General features: G+C 31.9%; 2 protein-coding genes across 4 annotated transcripts; both read right to left on the bottom strand.

Moving 5' to 3' along the window:
* Positions 1–3059: 3059 nt before the first annotated feature.
* LOC133696846 (long-chain-alcohol oxidase FAO1) lies at positions 3060–6972 on the bottom strand. The gene is made up of 3 exons (XM_062119129.1): positions 6658–6972; positions 6189–6461; positions 3060–4884 (listed from the first exon to the last, which is right to left on the bottom strand). The coding sequence occupies exons 1-3, from the start codon at positions 6880–6882 to the stop codon at positions 3151–3153; spliced, it is 2232 nt and encodes a 743-aa protein (XP_061975113.1). The 5' UTR covers positions 6883–6972; the 3' UTR covers positions 3060–3150.
* Positions 6973–14858: 7886 nt separating this feature from the next.
* On the bottom strand, positions 14859–19447 carry LOC133695858 (KIN14B-interacting protein At4g14310-like). 3 transcript variants are annotated; one of them, XM_062117823.1, is made up of 3 exons: positions 17648–19445; positions 16578–17194; positions 14859–15551 (listed from the first exon to the last, which is right to left on the bottom strand). In XM_062117823.1, exons 1-3 carry the CDS (start codon positions 19235–19237, stop codon positions 15020–15022), a joined length of 2739 nt encoding a protein of 912 aa, XP_061973807.1. In that variant the 5' UTR covers positions 19238–19445; the 3' UTR covers positions 14859–15019. The 3 variants fall into 3 exon arrangements, with proteins under 3 accessions (XP_061973807.1, XP_061973808.1, XP_061973809.1); XM_062117824.1 differs by lacking the exon at positions 14859–15551 and adding an exon at positions 15960–16139 and having other exon boundaries at positions 17648–19447; XM_062117825.1 differs by lacking the exon at positions 14859–15551 and adding an exon at positions 15960–16136 and having other exon boundaries at positions 17648–19447.
* Positions 19448–20670: the final 1223 nt, after the last annotated feature.

The following is a 20670-nucleotide window of genomic DNA, read 5'->3' as shown; positions in this document are numbered from 1 at the left end:
AAAAAGTAATATTAAACTATTTTTTAAACCTTGATTAATATCTTAAATTTTTTAATTGAAATGGTTTTTTAACAATGAATATATCGCTAAAATGAATTTTAAGCATTTTGAAGATCAAAAGGAGACACGAAATTCCTACGGAAACAAATTAATTTTTTGGACAATATTGAAGATTGCTTAGGACTACCAAAAGTCCATGTTACTTTTCTTTTCTGTTAGCTTCAGATTTTTTATTTCTAGCCAATAAAGTTGTCCTAGTTTTTAGAAGTTAATATTTTACTGTAGATCATTGCATGATTTGTGGCTATTAGTTAGCATTTCATTTTTCTTTTACTATTATTTAATTATAAGGATGTTTATTAAATAATAATAGTAATCAATTATCCCTTGTTTGTTGCAAATTAGTATTTTTATCCTTGAAGTTTTTAAATTTCTTGTGTTTCCTCCTTTACTTTGGAAAAAAATCATCAATTGGTATCATAGTTTTCTTTTGAAGGGACCTGTGATGGAAGTCAAATTGCTCCTCTTGTCTTCAATGGAGAAAAATGTCAGCTTTGGGAGTGAAAATACATGGAGATACCTGAAAGCGTTAGATCTATGAGAAGTTATGAAAGAGAATTATAAAGTTCCTCCATTGTCAAACAATCCAACCATGACTTAGATCAAAAGTCATAAGGAAAGAAAAACTAAGAAGTCAAAAGCAAAAGAATGTAATGGATTTTTTTCTTGAAATTCAAGTTAGAAGTGGCTAGAGTTTTCTAGAAGTTCAAGAAAGCTTTAGGAGTGAAAATTAGATACATGAAGGCGTTAGATCTATGAGAAGTTGTGGAAGAGGATTATGAAGTTCCTCCATTGCCAAACAATCCAACCATGACTTAGATCAAAAGTCATAAAAAAAGAAAAACCAGGAAGTCAAAGGCAAAAGAATGTACTAGATTTTTCTCTTGAAATTCAAGTTAAAAGTGGTTAGAGTTTTCTGGAAGTTCAAGAAAATGATGGAAAATCAAAGTTGCTGCAAAATTCAAATTGTAAGATCAGATAATGAAAAGGAGTACACCTTAACAAAATTTAATTTGTTTTATCAAGATGATGTTGGCATTAAGCATCAACACATTGTTCCCTACACTCCAAAACAAAATGGAGTCAGTGAAAGAAGAAACATATATATAATGAAGATGGCTAGATGCATGTTACATAAGGAGTTGCCAAATGAGTTTTGAGCAAAGGCAGCTAATACATTAATTTTTCTTTAAAATCAACTTCCAACGAAGTTTTTGGAAGATAAAACACCATTTGAAGCTTGGTGTGAATACAAACCTTTACTACACTTTCTTAAAATGTTTGGCAGTATGTGTTCTGCTCATATTCCACAAGTTAAGCGTGACAAACTTGACAAGAAAGCAATATTTGACATCTTTGTGTGCTACAGTTCAGCCTCTAAAGCCTATAAAGTGTATCATCCATAAACATAGAAGATGACTATCACAAGAGCTGTAAATTGCAATGAACATGAGCAATGAGACTTGAAGGATTCTTAAAAGAACAATCTTTTTGAAGATCAAACAACACCTCAATGCCAGAATGAATTAGAAGATAATCCTTCAATCAAAGATACAAAATCACTTTTAAACATCTATCAAAGATGTAATGTGTCAATATATGAGGTTGCTAAACATGAAGAAGCTCTCAAAGACCTCAAGTGGCACAAAGTAAAGGAGGCGGAGATGTCAATGATTCAGAAAAAGAGTGTTTGGGAATTAGTTGACAGACCTGAAGATAAAAAAGTCATTAAAGCGAAGTAAGTGTGCAAAACTAAACTAAATGCAGACAATTCAATCAACAAACACAAGGCCAGGCTTGCAATTAGAAGGTATGCTCGGATTTTTGGTGTTGATTACTCTAACACTTTTCCTCCTATTGCCAGATTAGATACAATCAAATCGTTACTAGCTATAGCAACACAAAATAGTTAGAAAGTTTTCCAGATAGATATTAAATCAACATGCTTAAATGGTGTTCTACAAGAAGAAATATATGTGGAGCAACCAGATGGATTTATGATTCAAGGTGAAGAAGATAAAGTCTACTTGTTAAAAAAGACTCTTTATAGACTAAAGCAAGCATCTAGAGCCTGGTACAGCAGAATAGATGATCATTTGCTAAGCTTTGGTTTTGAAAAAAGCTTATCCGAGGCCACTCATTATGTCAAGAAGAAGAACAATGATGTTCTTATATTGTCTCTTTATGTTTATGATCTTTTAATAACACGAAGCAATGCGCGGCTAATTGAAGAATTTAAACAAGAAATGATACATGTTTTTGAAATGACAGATCTTGGTCTTATGAAATACTTTCTTGGAATGAAAGTCAAGCAAAGTCAAAATGAAGTATTCATCTGCTAGAAAAAATATACAAAGGAAATTTTAAAGAAATTTCACATGGAGGAATACAAAACAACAAATACGCCAATGAATCAAAATGAGAAGTTGAGCAAAAAAGATGGTACTGATAAAGTTGATAAAAGATATTTTATAAGCTTAATTTGTTGCTTAATGTATCTTACTGTAACAAGACTTGATATTTTATTTAATGTAAGTCTTTTATCTCGATTTATGCATTGTACTAGTGAAATGTATTTAAAAGTAGCAAAAAGAATATTAAGATATATCAAAAACACTATTAACTATGATGTTAAGTCTAAAAAGTGTCATTCAAGCTATATGGATTTTTATATAATGATTGGGCTGAATCCATTAATTACATGAGAAATGAGAAGTACTTCAAGATACTATTATAACCTAGGTTCAAAAGTTTTCTTATGGAACTCAAAAAAGCAATAAATTGTAGCATAATCCTCTGTAAAAATAGAATTCATTGCAGCAGCAGCAACAATAGATCAAGTTTTTTGGTTGAAAAGAATTGTGTGATCTATACATAGAGCACAAGGATAACATAGAAATTCTAGTTGATAACTAGGCAGCAATTGGAGTCTCTTATAATCTAGTATTTCATGGAAAACTAAGCATTTTAATATCAAGCTTTACTTCTTGAGGGAGGAGTAGAAAAATGGTGAAGTTTCATTAGTTTGAATCTCTGCAAAATGACAAGTTTAAGATTAACAGGATTCTCTAAGCTCTACAGGATTGTTCTTTAATCTCTGCATAATGACTCTGCAATTTTCTTCGACAGACAGTAAGCAGTGGACTGGATTGTGATCATAGGATTAACACCGACAGCACTTGGCAAAACACTAGCATCACAAACAAATAGGCCCTCTGCTTCCCAACTCTCTCCGTTCTCGTCAACCGCGCCTTCTTTCTGATTAATCCCCATCCTGCAGCTCCCCATTTGATGGGCTGAGGTGTACAGCATCCAGTCCTCTACCGGTGACAGTGGCCCTGCAGTTGCATAAACTGTGTCCAAAAATTCCTCCAGATCCTCTTTTTTGATCCCTCTACATTTGATCCTCTGCCCATCACTTCGATGGGTACCCACTTCGACAGCTCCTGCTGCAACTAAAATCCTCAATGCCTGCCGCAGCCCTGCCTTGAGATTCTCTTTGTCCATTGCATCTAATTTATAGGATATCCTTCCCTCTGTCGTAACTTTTCCGGACCCGCTGTCTCTTATTATTGCTATGAGGTGAGCAGTTCTAGCATACTTCGCCATTCTGTCCTTCATGTCATGTCCAGACACCCAGGGACATAGCGCAACAAATGACGAAGGCCCTAATGCAGGAGTTTCTATAATTGCCCTCGCGTTGGAGTCTCCTGTTAACACTTCATGAACTGCTGTGATTATTCCACCCTCGTATACTTTCCCCTTGAACTCTGAATTTGACTCTGGAAAGTATCCCCAAGCCATTAGTACAGGGTGTAGATGAAGGTTCCGCCCTATATTCTGATTCTTCAATCCACTGGATATCATTAAAGGGGGTGTCAAAAGAGCTCCACATGCTGAGATTGTTACCTTGGCCTCAATTTGCAACCTCGTTCTGATATTGTTGTTTACAATTTTTGCAGTCACTCCCACGCATTTCTTTTTTCTCTTACTTCCACCCTCGTTCTTTTCCAACATGAATCTCTCTGCTTTGCATCCTGTTAAGATCACTGCCCCATGATCAACAGCATCGACCAGCCATGTACGATCAGTCCCTTTCTTCTCTCCTTTTAGACAACCATAACCGCAAGAGCCACAATAATGCCTCTCTGAGGAATTTCGTGGGACGGTTTTGACAGGAATACCAAGGGACTCGCACCCTTTCCGAAGTACTTGATTTTGAAATCCTTCCTCTCCACAGCTCTCTGTGACTCCTATTCTAGTACAAACAGCATCCATGGCAGAAAAATATTCAGAACTTCCGAAAAGTGGGATTGTCTGGGTCCTAGTCCATTCCTGAAGCACAGAGTTTGGTGTTTTGATGCATGCTGACCAGTTAACAGCAGAACCTCCCCCGACTGCTGATCCTGCCATGATCAGCATCTCTGCATCAGTAGTCGCAAGTTTTCCACCTGATTCATATAGTTGGTCCATGGAAGGGCCTTCCAAACCAGAATAATCGGTAGCAGTAAAGTAGTTTCCTTTCTCAAGAACAAACACCTTCTGCCCAGAAGCTGCAAGAACAGCTGCGGCAACTCCACCACCACAACCGGAGCCAACAATGACAACATCACATTTGATTTTATAAACGTTCTTTCGAGGATCTTGAGTAACTCTTAGTCCTTTCTCTTTAAGAGAGTGTAGAAGGGTGGAGTCAGTTTCTTGATTAGTATCTATCAATCCCTTTTGAAGGGGCCTCTCTTTAGGAACCTGGTCTGGATTTTCGTCAGTGCCTACATTATATTCAATGGCTTCCCATGCTGGGTTGTCACCTTTTTCATCAACCTGTAGAAGGAAATCTTGAGTTAAATAGCTTAGAAGGCTAATGGCCGGCTCATTCTTAAAATATGGTAGGAGAGGTCCATTTCTTGGTGGGCGATTCCAAAGTACAATGGCTTATAAAAATTCCCAGCTAGTCCACACATCTTCGATAAGATTATGATAACAATGTGTCAACCTCCATTAATTTTCCTTCATCTTGCGTGCAATTTTTGTTGTTTTAAAACTTCTTAGATTGATGACAATGCAACTAGCTCCAACTACTCACTTCCTAACCGATACAAAGCAGAAGGTTCATTTCAAGGGTGTTCGTTTCTAATTTTTATTGATAAACTGCGGCCAAAGCCACCATTACACTGATTCAAAATTTAGACCTTTTTTTTTCCCCTCCTTGACTATAAGGATGGTCAACTTTCTAGCATCAAGTTAGATTTAGACGTTAACTATTTTACGATTTAAAAGTAGAAACACTTTACATCAAGTATTATTTCACTTAATACTCTATAATTTAAAAATATTTGAAAACGCTAGTCATCGATAAATAATGTTAAGTATATTATGCTTTTTCTATTAGACATGTGAAATAAAAATATAATAGCCAAATTATCGTCTTGATTAAAAATTACATTAATTATAGAAAATTAAATGATTAAAATTGAAAAATCCTACTTTATTTTAGACATCTAAAAATAAAGTAGATAATCACTCCAATGATTAAAAAAAAAAGAAAATCAATAATTGTATACTACGAAACGATAAGAACCATTGACGAAGACTATCTTTATCTTCGACTTTTATGTTTTATATTTAGAGAAATTATTTGTATATTCTTAACTAATGGATTTGGATTATCTCATATTCTTAAATAAACATGACTGGTCATGTTTCAAATTTACATTTGATTTTAAATTGAATTATTTAAATTAAATGAGAAAAATAAAATATCAAGAATTTAGATTGTTTTTGTTTTTATCATACCAAATCATGACTGTTTTTAGTCCATGGTTTCCGGCACATGAAAAAATGAAACTCATCATAATAACTATGGATAGGTTCTATTTTTACACGGAAAAGGAAGCTTTACACGAAATATTGATAATCTTTCATGTAGATAACCAAGTTATTAGAGAAGTTATTAATAAACCTAGAATTTTAATCTCCTTTATAATTCCTCACCCAAGTTAACCACCCTTGAACTTCTACTGCCCAGATAATAAAAAAAACAAAAAACTGTCTGGCATGATTAAGATAGATGAAAATACCAAAGAATAAAGAGCATGCAATCCTGAAAAGTGATCAGATGGCATTACCCGAGAGAAGAAGACGTAGAGGACCAAGATCTTGACATATACGAAGGCAGTTCTGATAGGTGTAAAAAACCTATGTTTGAACCACTTCTGCAAAACCCTCTCCCTCTTGTCCAAAGGGATGCTTGAGAAATTCTTGAAGTATGGCCATTTCTCCCCAAAACAAAGAGACCCACAAAGCAAAAACGTACCCAACCTAGTGGATAGAAGCCATAGAACCAATCTTACCATGAACACAGCCTCTGGCAATCCCCTCTTCGTTAAAAGCTCTGCCATCTGTGAAAAAATATATATATAAAATGAAAGGTAAACTACCAATTTCAGTAAATTCCTTTAGGAAATTGAATAGTTTTAACAGTTTTTTTATGTGGGTCAGCGGTGCAATATCTAACAATGGACCAAGAAAGACTAAATTAACTGTGTGATCAGATGGAGAAATATTTAAGAGGGGGCGAATATATCGATTCTATACCTCATCAGGCATAGGCGTTTGAGAGGCAGAGGCTCTGTAGAAGGCCTGCACGGCCTTGGTAGGTTGGTTTTGCTTCCCGTCAAACTTGGGAATCGGTGACAGAGAAGGCAATATAGTCTCGCATAGGCTAGAAAGCGATTCCATCTCAGCTGAAGAGAGCCCATGGTTGTATTTGCTCTCTCTATTTCTCCCTCCCCTCAACAAAGGATGGCACTCTCTTCTCATCTCTAGTCTCTAGTATTTCTTCTCCTTCACATAGTAGTAAACAATGGCGTGCTCCTCTTTTTATAGTGCTGAAGTTGAAAGACAGCATATTGCCATATTGTATTACTCCCTCCCTTCTATTACTTTTGATCATTTTCAAAAAAATAAAAAACATAAATTTTAAGGTAGTGTAGTAATTAGTGTTGACTTTAAGCACAGTTTACAGGAAAATAATTTTTTTAAAAAAAGTAATTTTTAAAATTAGTAAATTAATTTTTTGATGTTTGGTAGTGTCATGAAAAATACTTTCCAGTATTTAGTTATGTTATGGAAAATAGCTTATTAATGTTTTATTTTTTTAAGTTTACTAAAATAATAACGAACAAATCTTACAAATTAAAAAGTTGAATGAGAATAAAATTGAAAAAAATCTAATTTCATAAATTATCTCAAATAAAATAAATAATAATCAAAATAATAGAGATCAAATCTAACAAATAAAAAAATTAGAAGATGATGAAATTAAAATAATAATAATTACAATTTCATAAATTATTTTTAATAAAACACGTAACAATCAAAAGAATGATGACCAAATTTAATAGATAAAAAATTTCAATTAAAAAAATAATAAGAGAAAAGCAAATAACAATCATAAAAATAAGGACCAAAGTTAATATAAAAATCAAATTAAATTAAATTTTAAGGGATGAAATTGAAAAAAAAATAAAAAAGAATAATATAGCAATCAAAAGTTTGAGGATCAAATTTGACATAATCAGCAAATAATATGATATTTTTAAATTTTTCACAACTTTTACAAAGTGTTTTCCGCCCAAAATAAAAGGAAAACATTTTCTTGAAAATTAAGCCAAATTTTCCTTTGACAGGAAAGTGTTTTCTGTTGACCAACTTTTTTAATGGCAAACAAATACAAAAAAGTTTGGAAAATAATTTCCTGAAAATTATTTTCCGGGAAACTAACGCAACCTAAGAAATTATTCATTTCCTATTTTTAAGTTGCCTTTCAAAATGGTCAAATAAAATGGACAGCTAAAAATTATAAAAAGCCAATAAAAATGGGACTTAGGGAATATATATATATATATATATATATATATATATATATATAAACAAAATTTAAAATAATTGGTGGGATTAATTGTCTTGCTTTAAAAAAATAAGGGAATTACTTTTAGGGAGCATTTGGTATGAGAATTCTTAGATATCCTTTAGGAATGTGATTATAGAAAAAATGATTGTTGAAAAAATGATATTTGTGTTGAGTTGAAACTGAAAAGGACTAGTAATGTATTTTTATTATGTATGGTTCATCCATGGATATTTATGAAAAAAAAATAGATTTACTATTCTATCATTGATATTTAAAATATCTAATTTGTTATGGTATTTTTTTTCTAAATAATTAGGCGCATAAACACATACGTAATGTATTAATTATATTTCAAATCAATATGTTGAATTGAATTTAACTATAATTTAATTTTATAAATTATAAATACCAATTTATTAAAAGAAAATACTATAACTACACAGAAAAAAAAAGTTTTGTTAGAGTTAAAATGTTATATTAATTGTGTTATCATCGATAAAAGGATATTTTAGTCCATTTAAAATTTTAAAAAAAACTAAGGGTATTAAAATATTAAAAAGAAAATCCGCATCCCCTTCCACTAGTAAATAATGTGATTCTCTTCATTTTAGGAAAACAACAACATTCATAGCTTTGAGAGAATACAAGGTCTCGAGACATCTCAGATCGATTCTTTAACATTTCTTACAAAACAAATACAAATAATTTAACTTCTAAAATTGCCTGATAGAAAAAGTCTGAGATATCCTCGTATCTGATGCCCTTAGTTTTACGGGCCTGAATCAAGCTTTCGAGGGGGAAATAATAAAAAAAAATAAAAAAAAAAAGGGCCACAGTCAAAGACCAGTACTATAGATTAGATTTCATCGACCTAGAAAAAGGTGACAATTAATTAATGATCAATGGCCACTTCCAAGAGCCTCTTTGCTAGTTAAATTAGAGTTGATTGTTATTTAATTAATGAGGTGAAAATAAAAATAATATTATTATTGATGAGAACAATAATAATTAAATTAGTAATGATAATAATGATGATGATGATGATGATGATTATTAAAACAATTAGTTGAGATAATAATAATAGTGGTGATGGTGATGGTGATGGTGATCATATTTGTTGTTGTTGGTACTACAAGTAGTAATAACAATGATGATGATGATGATAAAGAAAAAAAAAGACTAAAATTTGTGATGATAATGAAAGAAAAATACTAATAATAGTTATTGTGATGATAATGATAATGACAATAATAATAGTAGCAATAACAACAATAATGATGATGATTGCGGTAATGGTTGTTAATATAGTAATAACATTAATAGGAATGCTAATATTATTACCAATATAATTGTAATAGTGATGGTATTACTTATTAATAGTAATAGTGATAGTGGTAGTGGTAGTGGTAGTGGTAGTAATAGTGATAGTGATTTTGATCTTTATTTTTTGAATTTCTATTTTCTTAAATCTTTTTATATGGTTAGAGTTTTTTTTTTTTAATTCCATCCTTTAATATTTAATTTTTTAGAAATTAGACTTCGTGATTTTTGTAGAATTAGTACTTCAAATTTAATGACTCGAGTTACAAGTTTAAGAAGTTAACACTTTTTTTTAAAAAAAAACTTTATAATTCTTTTTATTTTTAATTGGATTATTTCAATCAGATAATCTGAATCACGAGTTTGATGGAATATCTCGTGTTCACTTAGCTCTAATTATCATTTTTATATATTTGTTATAAATGGTTTTTATATTTTTTTTTTATTCATTTTCAATACCTGGATATTGTTTTTTCAAAAAAATAGTTTAGCCTTACAGCGTAGCATGGGCACATAAGCTGGTCTCATCTATATTAATAAATCTCATGTTTTTGGATAAATTTTGTACATGTTTTTTTTAAGAATTTCTAGAGTTAATTTATTCGCATTTTTTTCTAAAGTTTTGGGTTTGATTTTGTTACTACTACTGGATAAATAAGACTTTATGAGTTAAAGTAGATTGGTAGCTTGTGCGGCACCATAAGCCAAATTAATTTTTTTTAATATATTAAAGAAAAGTTTAGAAAATAATTATGTTTTTAAAAAAATAGAAGAAATTCAATAATCAGCTTAAATCTTGATTAATTTAATAATATGATAAAAAAATAAATGAGGCAACAACAATAAAAAAATTCTAAAAAAAAAATTCTTAGACAAAGCTGGGTTAACATGTGAAATTCATGGCTTTGACATGAGATATGTCCAGATTATATGTATATCGTGCGTCTTATGAATTTGAGATAATTCGATAGAAAAAATAATTGACGATAAATAAAAATGAGACAGGAAAAATTAAGAGACAAATATAAATCATGATATTTACTAGCACAACACGGGTCATTTACTCGGTTGTATTTAATGAATTTTTTTATTAAAATTATTTTATAATAGAAATCGACACACTCATAAAATTTATTAGAAAAATAAAAGGAAAAAAATACTATGTAAGACTACACACATTAAAGATATTATAAAAAATTAAACATTTTAAAATTTTAAAAATAAATTTAATCAATATAAAATATAAAAAATAAATAGATAAATCATACTAACTTCATCAAAAATTCAGCACACTCAATATAATAAAAAACATTACTATTCAAAAAAGGCTAAATAAAAAAAAGTTAAGAATTATTTAAAAAACAAGATATATAAAAAAAGGAATTAATTAAAAAATAAAAAATAAAAAAATTATTAAGAAAGGAAAAGCTCAGGTCCATGCGTCTATGCCTGTTTATTTTTTTAATTTAAAAGGGTGGATGATCTATTATCCACCTCTAATTTTTTTGAAAACAAAAAAATAGGTAAATGACATGTCGCTGGCTAGAAAATCAAGATCATAGTTTTTTTTTTTTTACCTAAAAAACTTGTTTTTCAACTTATTTTTTAACTCTTAGTTTGAAATAATAAATTTCAATCAAAAGTGTTACAAATTTATTTCATGTTAAGGCCTATATTCTTTCAACCAAATATATTCATATCCCTTATGCATCTATTTTTTTTTTTAAATAGAACTCTAATTAAATGCACCTAACATCATGAGTGAATGATTATATATATATATATATATATATATATATATAAAAGAAAACTTCAAAATCTAAAATCTTGATATAACTGATCAGTTATAATTTTTTTTTATTTGATAATAAGAAATGTTTTTTTAAAACAATTTATACATCAATCAAGATTAATGGGTCAATGAATTATAACTTAATTGGTATTAATGTCTTCTCTTAAAAAGTGGTCTCCAACAAAACTCAACCATAAAAAAAGAAGAAAAGGCATGTTTATGGAACAAATCTTGTGTGTTCTGATGCTTTCTTTTCTTCTGGCAAAAACTCATGAAAAAAAAAATACGAAAACACAACACCGACGTTTCTCTTTGGAGGTCTTGTATTCATGGTCTTTGTTTCTTTACGTCTCCTCTTACGGGTCTCTCTCTCTCTCACACACATATCTCCCACGTTCCTCCATTGAAGAAAAGGCATGGATCTCGTGCTTCTGTTCTTTGTTTGTCCACGTCATCTATGCTCCACTAATCATCAATGTTCTAACAGCTCACGACATTAACTCCTAGAGGGACCGATTTCAGTACAACTTTCTTACTTGGATGCAAAACAGTTCGCACTCTTCAGGATTTTGCCCTTTAAACTTTAGTCCCTTGCAAGAGAAATCAACCACCGCCCAGATGGATCAAAATTAACCTCCTAACACAGATACAAACCTGCTGATAATGACTCCCTCTTCTCTCTTCTTGATTCATACTCCCATCACCTCCAGTGATATCTCATTCCAAGCATGTATCATCTCTAGGCCCTGGCAAGCAGCCATGCACGCAATCATTCTGAACACGCTCTGCCGCACACTTAGCAAGTGGAAATGGATTAAGTATGAGGTGGAGGTGTTATATTTTTTTATCTTAAAAAGGTGGCTTTATTAACAATAATTAAATGTAACTTTACTTTTGATTTTTTATTTATTTTTGACCTACATGAAAAAAAAATATAAAGTAATTATCTTGTGTGGCTTTAATATAAATCTTGCAGTTTATAAAAACACAAATAAAAATATAAATCACGAGTAAAATTTTTTTATAAAAAGGTTGAAGCTGAGCTATCAATTAATTTATTTTTCATCAAATAAAACAAAGTAATTTAAATTTAAAATCTATTTTTGTTTTATTTTTATAATAATTTGATGATTTTTTTTATAATTCTACCATTTTTTCTCATTTGTTTTTCTCAAATCTGCTAGTTCTACCGATTGTTTTTTGAATTCTTGTTATGGTGATTTTTTTCTAATTAATTAGATATATTTTATTGGTTTGTTTTGATTATACTTAGATTTTTTTTTATGTTTTGTTTTAAGCAGAGTGTAGAGCTACCAAAATTATCATTTTTTTCTCACGATATATGTTTTGATTTTAGAACATGCCATCCAATCATGTACCCAATCATTCAAAGTTAAAGAACATGTCATCGATTGCTGATTTATGTCAAGGATTGGTTGAAACAAAAAAATCAACAATTTATCCGCTAGTTGACAGGTTGATTCGACTTATTTTAACTCTTCATGTTTCGACAACAACTACTGAACGAGCTTTTTTAGCGATAAAAATTGTTAAAATAAGACTTCGCATTCGGATGGAGGATGATTTTCTTATAAATTATTTGATTGTCTATATAGAAAAAGAAATTGTTGAAAGATTCACAATTAATATGATAATCGATTATTTCTATTTTATAAAAGAATGACGAGCACAATGAAAATAAATATGTAAGAATCATTCTTTATTATTTTTTGCTTTATTTCAAAGTTTATCAAACATAAATAATGCTTCGCTTTAACAAATATTTCTTATATATTTTGTATGTTTATATTTGATAGATATAAAAACCAACAACATTAAAGTGATGGATACATTATGAAGATGAAATTAACTTCATTGCTTTGACTTAATTTGGTATTGCTCCAAACCTTTTACATTATAATAAAGTCATTATATGTTTGTAGTAAGTTATTTGAATAAAACTAAATTATATAGGTTTTGTTTTACAACTCATGTACAATAAATTAAAACAAATATTATATCTTGTTATATTAATTTTGGCACCCCTAACAAATAATTCTAGCTCCGCCCCTGGCCTTATCAATGACGGTTTGATAGTGTATATCAAAGAACCATCTCAACCCAATAGGTTAAGCTGTTAGTGAGGTTTCAAGATGTCATTTATATTATTTTTTAACACACCCCCTCAAGTAAAAGTTCTTTGGACTTGAAACTTGTACAGATTTACAATATTTTATGCTTAAATTTTATCAAATAAATAGGGATGGTAAGATTCAAATTCATGACTGCTTGGTCATCAAAACTATGATATTATATTAAAAAATTATCTCAATTCAATAACTTAAACAGTTAAATAAAGTTTCAACATGTGATTTATACTATTCTCTGTCATCATCAATTGCTTCTAATCTGAACTTTTCAAGCTGTGTAGAGCTCATTTCTTCAACCTCAATTTGTCTTCAAGTGTTTTTGGACAAGCACCAAATTACTCATTCCAATCACCTTCGAGACGGGCTGGTGAAGAAGTAGTCACGAATGCTTCGAAATCCAGTCTCCCGTGTGATTAAGATCAGGGCAGTAATGACAGCCTGGTCTTCTTGCAAAACAATAATAAAGGACTTCGAATGAATATCGATCCCTTTCGTATTTTGAAAAATTATTATCCCTTCATTTATATAAAATTAGGACCAACCATAATAACCACATTTAGAGTGTATTGCTCTGAAAGTAATTAATAATCTCTTATTTTCATGTAAAAATAAGACGCTAAACAAACCAGATCGAGACCTTCGAGGTTAATTCATGTAAAATTAAATTGAACTAGAACTGAGTTTAAGTATTATATTGAGCTTCAATTTCGCTCAAGAACACAATAAAATCAAATAAATATGAATACTTTAATATAGTTATCTTTAATAGATTATTTCTTTTACCTTAATATTGTTGTATATTAACCTCCATGTGAAGGTTAGAATCATAAGATGTCTTTTATAACTGATTTTACTCACTATTTAATAAAAATATTGCATTTTAGTGATATTCTTTTTAAAATATATTAATTTTTTTCATGAAAATAATCTAGCTTGTGATCAAATTTAATTTATTTAACTAACGATGGAGCTCGAAAGAATGTTTCAGATCAAGCTCTAGAAGTTCGGTTTGTTTTTCATCTCTATATAAAACGAAATAACAAAATGCACAAAATCAACTGCTAATCATATATTAGTAACTCGGTGCCTTTTCCATATATTTCCCAATAGTAACTCATCATGTCGGGTCAGTTTTGAATTTTTGGATAAGAGAACTCAAATTCCTTTGATGGGATTTGAACCCGGGTCTCTTGTGAGAGCCGAGTATCCTAACCAACCAGACAACCCGGGTCTCTTGCTCTGGTTTTTTAATTTTAATTTTTTTTTTCTAAAGATCACTCTCAAATCTCAACTTGTCTACTCGGATTATAAGGAGGAATCTGATTTGAGATAGGGAAACGAGGGTATAATTAGATTATTAAAATCAGGATCAGCATCTGCAAGCAATAAAATGAGAGAAATTTTATTCTAATTTCAAATCTACTCAAAAAGATACTTTTGTTGGCAAAACAAGACTACTGTTTGTCTGCAAGCAACTGAGTGTAATCCAATTACTACACATCAACAACAAATGTGCTACTCTCAGACACCAAGCTTATCCACTTCCATTAACCAACTTCTTGTTTACTCTCTTCAGGCTGGGGTGATAATGCTCCCTTTTCCAAATATGCTTGTACAAAGATATAGTAATGAGACATGTCCCAAATGTATTCATAAGAAAACAATCCCAAATACATATCAAGCATGGCATGTAATAGATAACAAAACATAAACAACAGGATGTTTTTACATTCACGGTCCTATTTTTAGACATGTTAAACCAGCTTCAGGCACGAACAATACCTACAATAGATGCTTCCAAAGTGCTGGACGATCTCTTGATATAAGGAGAGCACAGGATGCCGAGTAATCGAAAGACGGGGAATACAAGTCATCTGGTCCAATAACATCCTTAACCTTTTGAGTACTGCTAATATCGCCAGTGAAAGACTGCAGTGCATCATCCTTCAAGGCATCAAATGCAAATAGCCCCAGCCCACAAACACCCATTACAAGTTTTGAGTTTCCCCAAACCTGAGTTATGGCTGAGTGATGCGAGTGGGCATTGGATTCTGGCAGAGAGTAAGTGTTGACTAGCCTTTGCTTGCGCAGTGAGAAATGTTGCACTTGTGAACAAGGATGTTTTTTCCCTGCAAGCCTCGTATTGGCACAGCCAATGTAGATTGAATCTCCACGAGTGAAAACTGATTGCACACTGACACCTATTTTTGGTATCTTGAGACCTATACCAGATGGATTGCGAAAGTCTAAAACATTGATAGAATCAGGGGTGCAAAACACACCATCATTTCCCTCAGCTTCTGCTGAAGTTGCTCTGCATTCAAAAGCCAACATGAGGACTGGGAAGAATTTTTCCAGAGCTCCTTTATATATTGACTTGAAAGCACAACGCGCATGTTATTACATATATGGTAGTGCAGCTGTATTTATACATGATACAATTGATGAATAGTGAATGAAATAGTTCAACAAGAGATGCAAGCAATCATCAAAAGAGAAAAATGACCAGTGGCAGACAAATCATATAATCAGGGGTGCATAACATGCCATAATTTCCTTCAGCTCCTAGAAAGGTGACCCCCATTTCATTCATTATCAAATACTTAGAGCCTCTTCACGCATGTGTTCACTAATTTCAACAGTCACTAGTGTATTCAAACAACCCATTGCTAGTAGTATTCCATGTGTGCAAAAGAGAAGTAATGTAAGAGAATGATCAGAAGACAAGCAATGTGAAAAGGAAATGTTTTCAGAATCAGGGTATCACATACACCAAGAAGGATATGCCATGAATCAATAAAACCATGATGTCTAACAAAAGACAAAATTGCATTGAGGAAAAGTTCAGAGAAATCAAGGTGTTCATTCAGTCATGTGCAAGATAGATCTTCAGATGTGCCTGCTACAAAAAGCAACAACATTCAATTACAAATAATGAAAAGGGCAAAAGGTAAACCAAAGATAACATGAGGTGAATTATAAGGAAATGATTGCTCTAATCCAAAAAAATCTCTTAGTCATCTCAGAAAGCAATATGGCTTGGACATTTCAGTGAAGAAAAATACACAAATGGTTTATCTAAACATCACCTAATTAAGCACCGCTTGATTTGAGAATCAATGGTGAAATGCCATCACACTTCAGCTTTATGAATGAACTTAACAATTCATGAATCATGGCTTCAGAATTTACTGAAATATTTTTTGTGAGCTTCTTTTTAAATGTTTTCATAGGATACAGTATGCATAATTTGTGAAATATGTAGCTAGAGAGAGAGAGAGAGAGAGTATGATGACAAGACCAGCAAATAGAAATGATTTGAAGTTATCAGAGGTTTCACCTTTGCCTAACCCCACCACCTAGTTCAGCATCAGTGTTGATCACGTGAAGAGCTAAGATTTTTCGACCAGCCAAAGAAACAGACAACAATGATTGAGGATTAAGAGAGTTCACATCCCACACAGAAATTGTTTCTGCCTCAGCCACAACCACTTTCCCTTTGTTTCTCCACTGCAAAGGGCTTGAATAATCCATTGCTAGCACAGGTTTCTGCGTCTCCCATTTCATTATTTGTTCTCCATCTCGAATATCATGTATTTTAACTACTTTTTGAGAGCTGGCAGTAGAGACCATAAGAGGTCCGCATGGTTTATACCACCATTTTTGAGTTTCTGGTAACAATATGCTAGACAAAGCATTTCTCCTAGATGTGGTATTATTGGGTAGGGCACCAAGTACTGTTCTTGAGGCAGTTGTTCCTCCATCCTCAATGTGAAAAGCTCGCACATCTTTGGCATAGAAATCCCATGAACAAAAGCCTGAATCAAGAGTATTCCCAGCAGATGCAGCCACGACATATCTCCCCGAGCAGCCATCAGCACCAGGTGCACGAATAATCCAGCAATCTCTCCATATATTAGGCGAGACTCCTGCTGGGGGCTTGTATACAGCCTTCCCCTGAAACAATTATGAATCATCAGTGGACAAACAAATCTTGAAGAAAATGCAACTGGTTTGATTATTTCATATTGTGCATCAATCTGCTCATGAAGTTTATGACAATACACATTATCTGTATGTTTGTTCGCACAAACATTTTTGGAGTTAGAGTGACAGAGAGATATTAAACATAAAATTCTACAAGCTAGATAAATTGTCAAAAGCGAATCTATCTTATCCAAAAAGAAAATCAGAAACAAATCAATTAAATTCTTCATGGGAAGGAAAGGAAACATGCAAGAGACACTCAAGACAGTTAAAAACTCATCTTTGCTTTCTATCGAAGTCTTTCATTGAAAATTCAAAAATAAACAGAAGCGTGTCAAGGAAAACTTGGGATGCTGATCTGTAAAAGCTCAAAGAAAAATGGAAGTTCAATGCCAAACAGAAATAAATAGTTCTGGTCCGTACCTCACAATTAGCAATATCGTAAAAAGAGCAGGACCCATCATCATGAGTAAGAACTGACTCTCCCTCTGACACAAACCATCCTCCTGTTGAACTTTTGGTGCCTATTTCATTCACCTGATAGACACAAGTATCTTCGGTTTCCTCGCCAATTATGAATGTATTTCTATTTTCCTGATCATCAAACTCATCAAGTGTTTCGTCAGTTGTAAGAAGAAGGTCCTCCTCGCACTTGGGATTGAACATGTTTGAAGAGTCTTGGTTTCCTGAAGCTGAACCATCACCCATTTCTTGAACCTCAAAAGACTCAAGATCGACCTTGGCATCCCTCACGATTACTTTACCATTCTCTTTACTAAGGGAATCCAAAAACTCGAGTGCTATTGGATTCTCTTCAATAGGGCTCGACAACTTCTCTTCCACCTTTAACTCACAGCCATACTCATCAGCATTAGATACATTATGACTTTGACAACTTGCCATCGGTGCCTTCAGCGATGTTCGGTTTCTAAGCAACTTATGATGAGGAATGAGTCTTTCTTCAAGTTCCTCAGTATTCAACCCTTTAGCTTGGCTCTTCACATTCTCAACTTTCTCAATTTCATTCTTCTCTACAACCACAATTGTTCCAGTATCATTCCCACTACTTTTTGATGAACTGCTACCAGCATCGTTTCCGATTGCCTTCTCAATACCTGAAATTTTATCTTGAATATTCAATAGTATCACCTTGGATGCATCAGGGTTATTCATATCTAACATTTCCTTGGTCTTTTTTATATCCGATGCAATCCTCTTCACTTTCCCTTCTAAAAAAGCCAATTTCTCATGAAGCTTGCTTGGATATTTAACACCAGCATTGCTTCCTTTCCCTTCATCGCTCAAACCCTTCTCTTTCAAGTTCTCCGAAACCATACCTTTACTATAAGATTTCTCACTAGAGTCTTTAAAGCTGTCAAATTTAACCTCAGACCCAGATTTATCAACATATACCTTATCAAATTTACCACCATTTGCAACTTTTGAATCTAAATTTGAGTCAAACTCTCTTGATTTTCGCAAGTTAACTTCTTTATTACAGTTATCATTCAAAACCTTAAGCCCGCGTAACTGTTTTTTACTTTCTAATATTCTCAAATCATTCCCTTTGCAAAGTCCATTCCTTTTCTTCAACTCCCCACTAAACCCACCATTTTCTTTCAAACCCCTAATCCCACTCTTCTCTGCTCTCGACACCACTCGATTATCACTCTCCCCTGTGGAAACCCTAGAATCCCTAAAACCCCTAATAAATTCAGAAGGGCTTGGACTCCTACCTCTTGGGGCCGATGACGTCGACCACCGCATGCGCCCTTCGCTGCCATCTCCTACAGCAGCCTTGTCAACACGTGGCACTGGCCGAATTGCGGACTTCTGGGCCCGAGAGTTGGGTCTGGCGGGGTTCTCTTTGCCGGAGAGCGACCTTTTAGTAGTGGAATTAGGGTTTTTATCTGAGATTGAGATTGGAGTTAGGGCTTTGGTTGGTTTTGGAGCTGCTGTGGCGTCGGCGACGCCATTTCGGCCTTTTAACCGACGAGCCGAGGAGGCCGACATGGATTGAAGAGGTTTGATAGATTAATTACGGATGTTTAGGGTTATGTAATTAATTTTTGTGTGAGGAAGAGGATTTATTAGACGAAAACGAGAGAGAAGGAATGGATCTACGCAATTATAATAATATGATATAGATTTTATGGACTTCTCTCGCAGGGGAGGGGTTGCTCTGAGCGGGAAATGCATCTAATTTAGATTTTTCAAATAAAATAAATTTCTTGGGGTTGTGCGTTTTATTTTATTTATATCATGGTTATAAGACAGGGACTTATTGCCTGAGTTATTGGAGTACTAGGTTAATAGAAAGTTATTTGATAAATTTAAGTCAATTGTTTTATTTAAAGTAATATTATTTTATTTTTATTTTTTTTAAATTAACTCACTTGAATTTAATAAGATCAATTGGTTTTTGAATCAATCCTTTGAGTTAATCATATTTAATTGAGTGAAAATTTTAAATAATTCAAAATAAAACCCAACTTTAATCAAGTTTTAGATTCACTAATCATGATTAATTTAATAACTATTATTACTTTATAGTGATCTGTTGTGTTTTACTTAAAAGGTATTAGTTTTCAAAATTGAAATTTGTTTCTGAATGAGAACATTCAACGTTGTAATGAAAGAACGGTTGTGGTTGTGAGTGGACGTCTTGGAGATGATACGAAATGGCTGTGCTCTCCATGGAAGATTGAAGCTATATATATATATATATATATATATATATATATATATATATATATATATATATATATATATATATATATATATATATATATATATATAATCATTCTTTTAAATTAATTTATTTATTATTTTAAATTAATTTTTTATATATTTTAATTATTTTAATATTAAGATATCAAAAATAAATTTTAAAAAATAAAAAATATTTTAATATATTTTCAAGCAAAAATAAATTTTAAACAATAATATTTTACTACAATTTCAAATACATTTTAAAACAACAAAAAAAACTTTTTAAATAAACTAGGAGAGAAGAAAAAAATACATTTAGTTTTTATATAAATGATATTTGAGAGTGTTTTTATGTGTGTTATAAAAATGCATTTCATTTAAAAAAAATTAAATTGAAGTTGATGTTGTTTTATTGTTGTTGTTATTATTATTATTATATTTATTTATTTATTAATGATTTTAACATATTATTATTAAAATTAAAATTAAAATTTTAAAACATATTTTAATTTATTTTAAAAGGAAAACATGTACTATATTAACAAACATACATTTATACGTGTGGTTTAACTCAATGCAACTAGATTTTTTGGAAAGTCCAATCTCGTCGTGCTTACAATTTGCTTGGTCGTGGATTAGGGTTCGTCGTGATAGCATAATTGATAGGAAAAATCCAAATATTAAGGGACTGTTTGACATCATGTTATGTCTAATTATGGTTTTTAAAGACATTC

Source organism: Populus nigra, chromosome 6 (assembly GCF_951802175.1).
Source record: "Populus nigra chromosome 6, ddPopNigr1.1, whole genome shotgun sequence".
Classification (NCBI taxonomy): domain Eukaryota; kingdom Viridiplantae; phylum Streptophyta; class Magnoliopsida; order Malpighiales; family Salicaceae; genus Populus; species Populus nigra.
The sequence above is the reverse complement of the archived record's forward strand: the minus strand, read 5'-3'. Positions and strand labels throughout refer to the sequence as shown.

Bases quoted from the DNA above. Each gene is read 5' to 3' on its own strand.
- LOC133696846 (XM_062119129.1), bottom strand. From the start codon at position 6,882: ATGAGAAGAGAGTGCCATCCTTTGTTGAGGGGAGGGAGAAATAGAGAG. The intron at 6,462-6,657 runs GTATAGAATCGA...ATTTTTTCACAG, and splicing joins AAACGCCTATGCCTGATGAG to ATGGCAGAGCTTTTAACGAA. The intron at 4,885-6,188 runs GTAATGCCATCT...TTCCTTCTACAG, and splicing joins TCTACGTCTTCTTCTCTCGG to GTTGATGAAAAAGGTGACAA.
- LOC133695858 (XM_062117823.1), bottom strand. From the start codon at position 19,237: ATGTCGGCCTCCTCGGCTCGTCGGTTAAAAGGCCGAAATGGCGTCGCC. The intron at 17,195-17,647 runs GTACGGACCAGA...TAATTGTTTCAG, and splicing joins ACGATATTGCTAATTGTGAG to GGGAAGGCTGTATACAAGCC. The intron at 15,552-16,577 runs GTGAAACCTCTG...TTTTGAATGCAG, and splicing joins GGTGGTGGGGTTAGGCAAAG to AGCAACTTCAGCAGAAGCTG.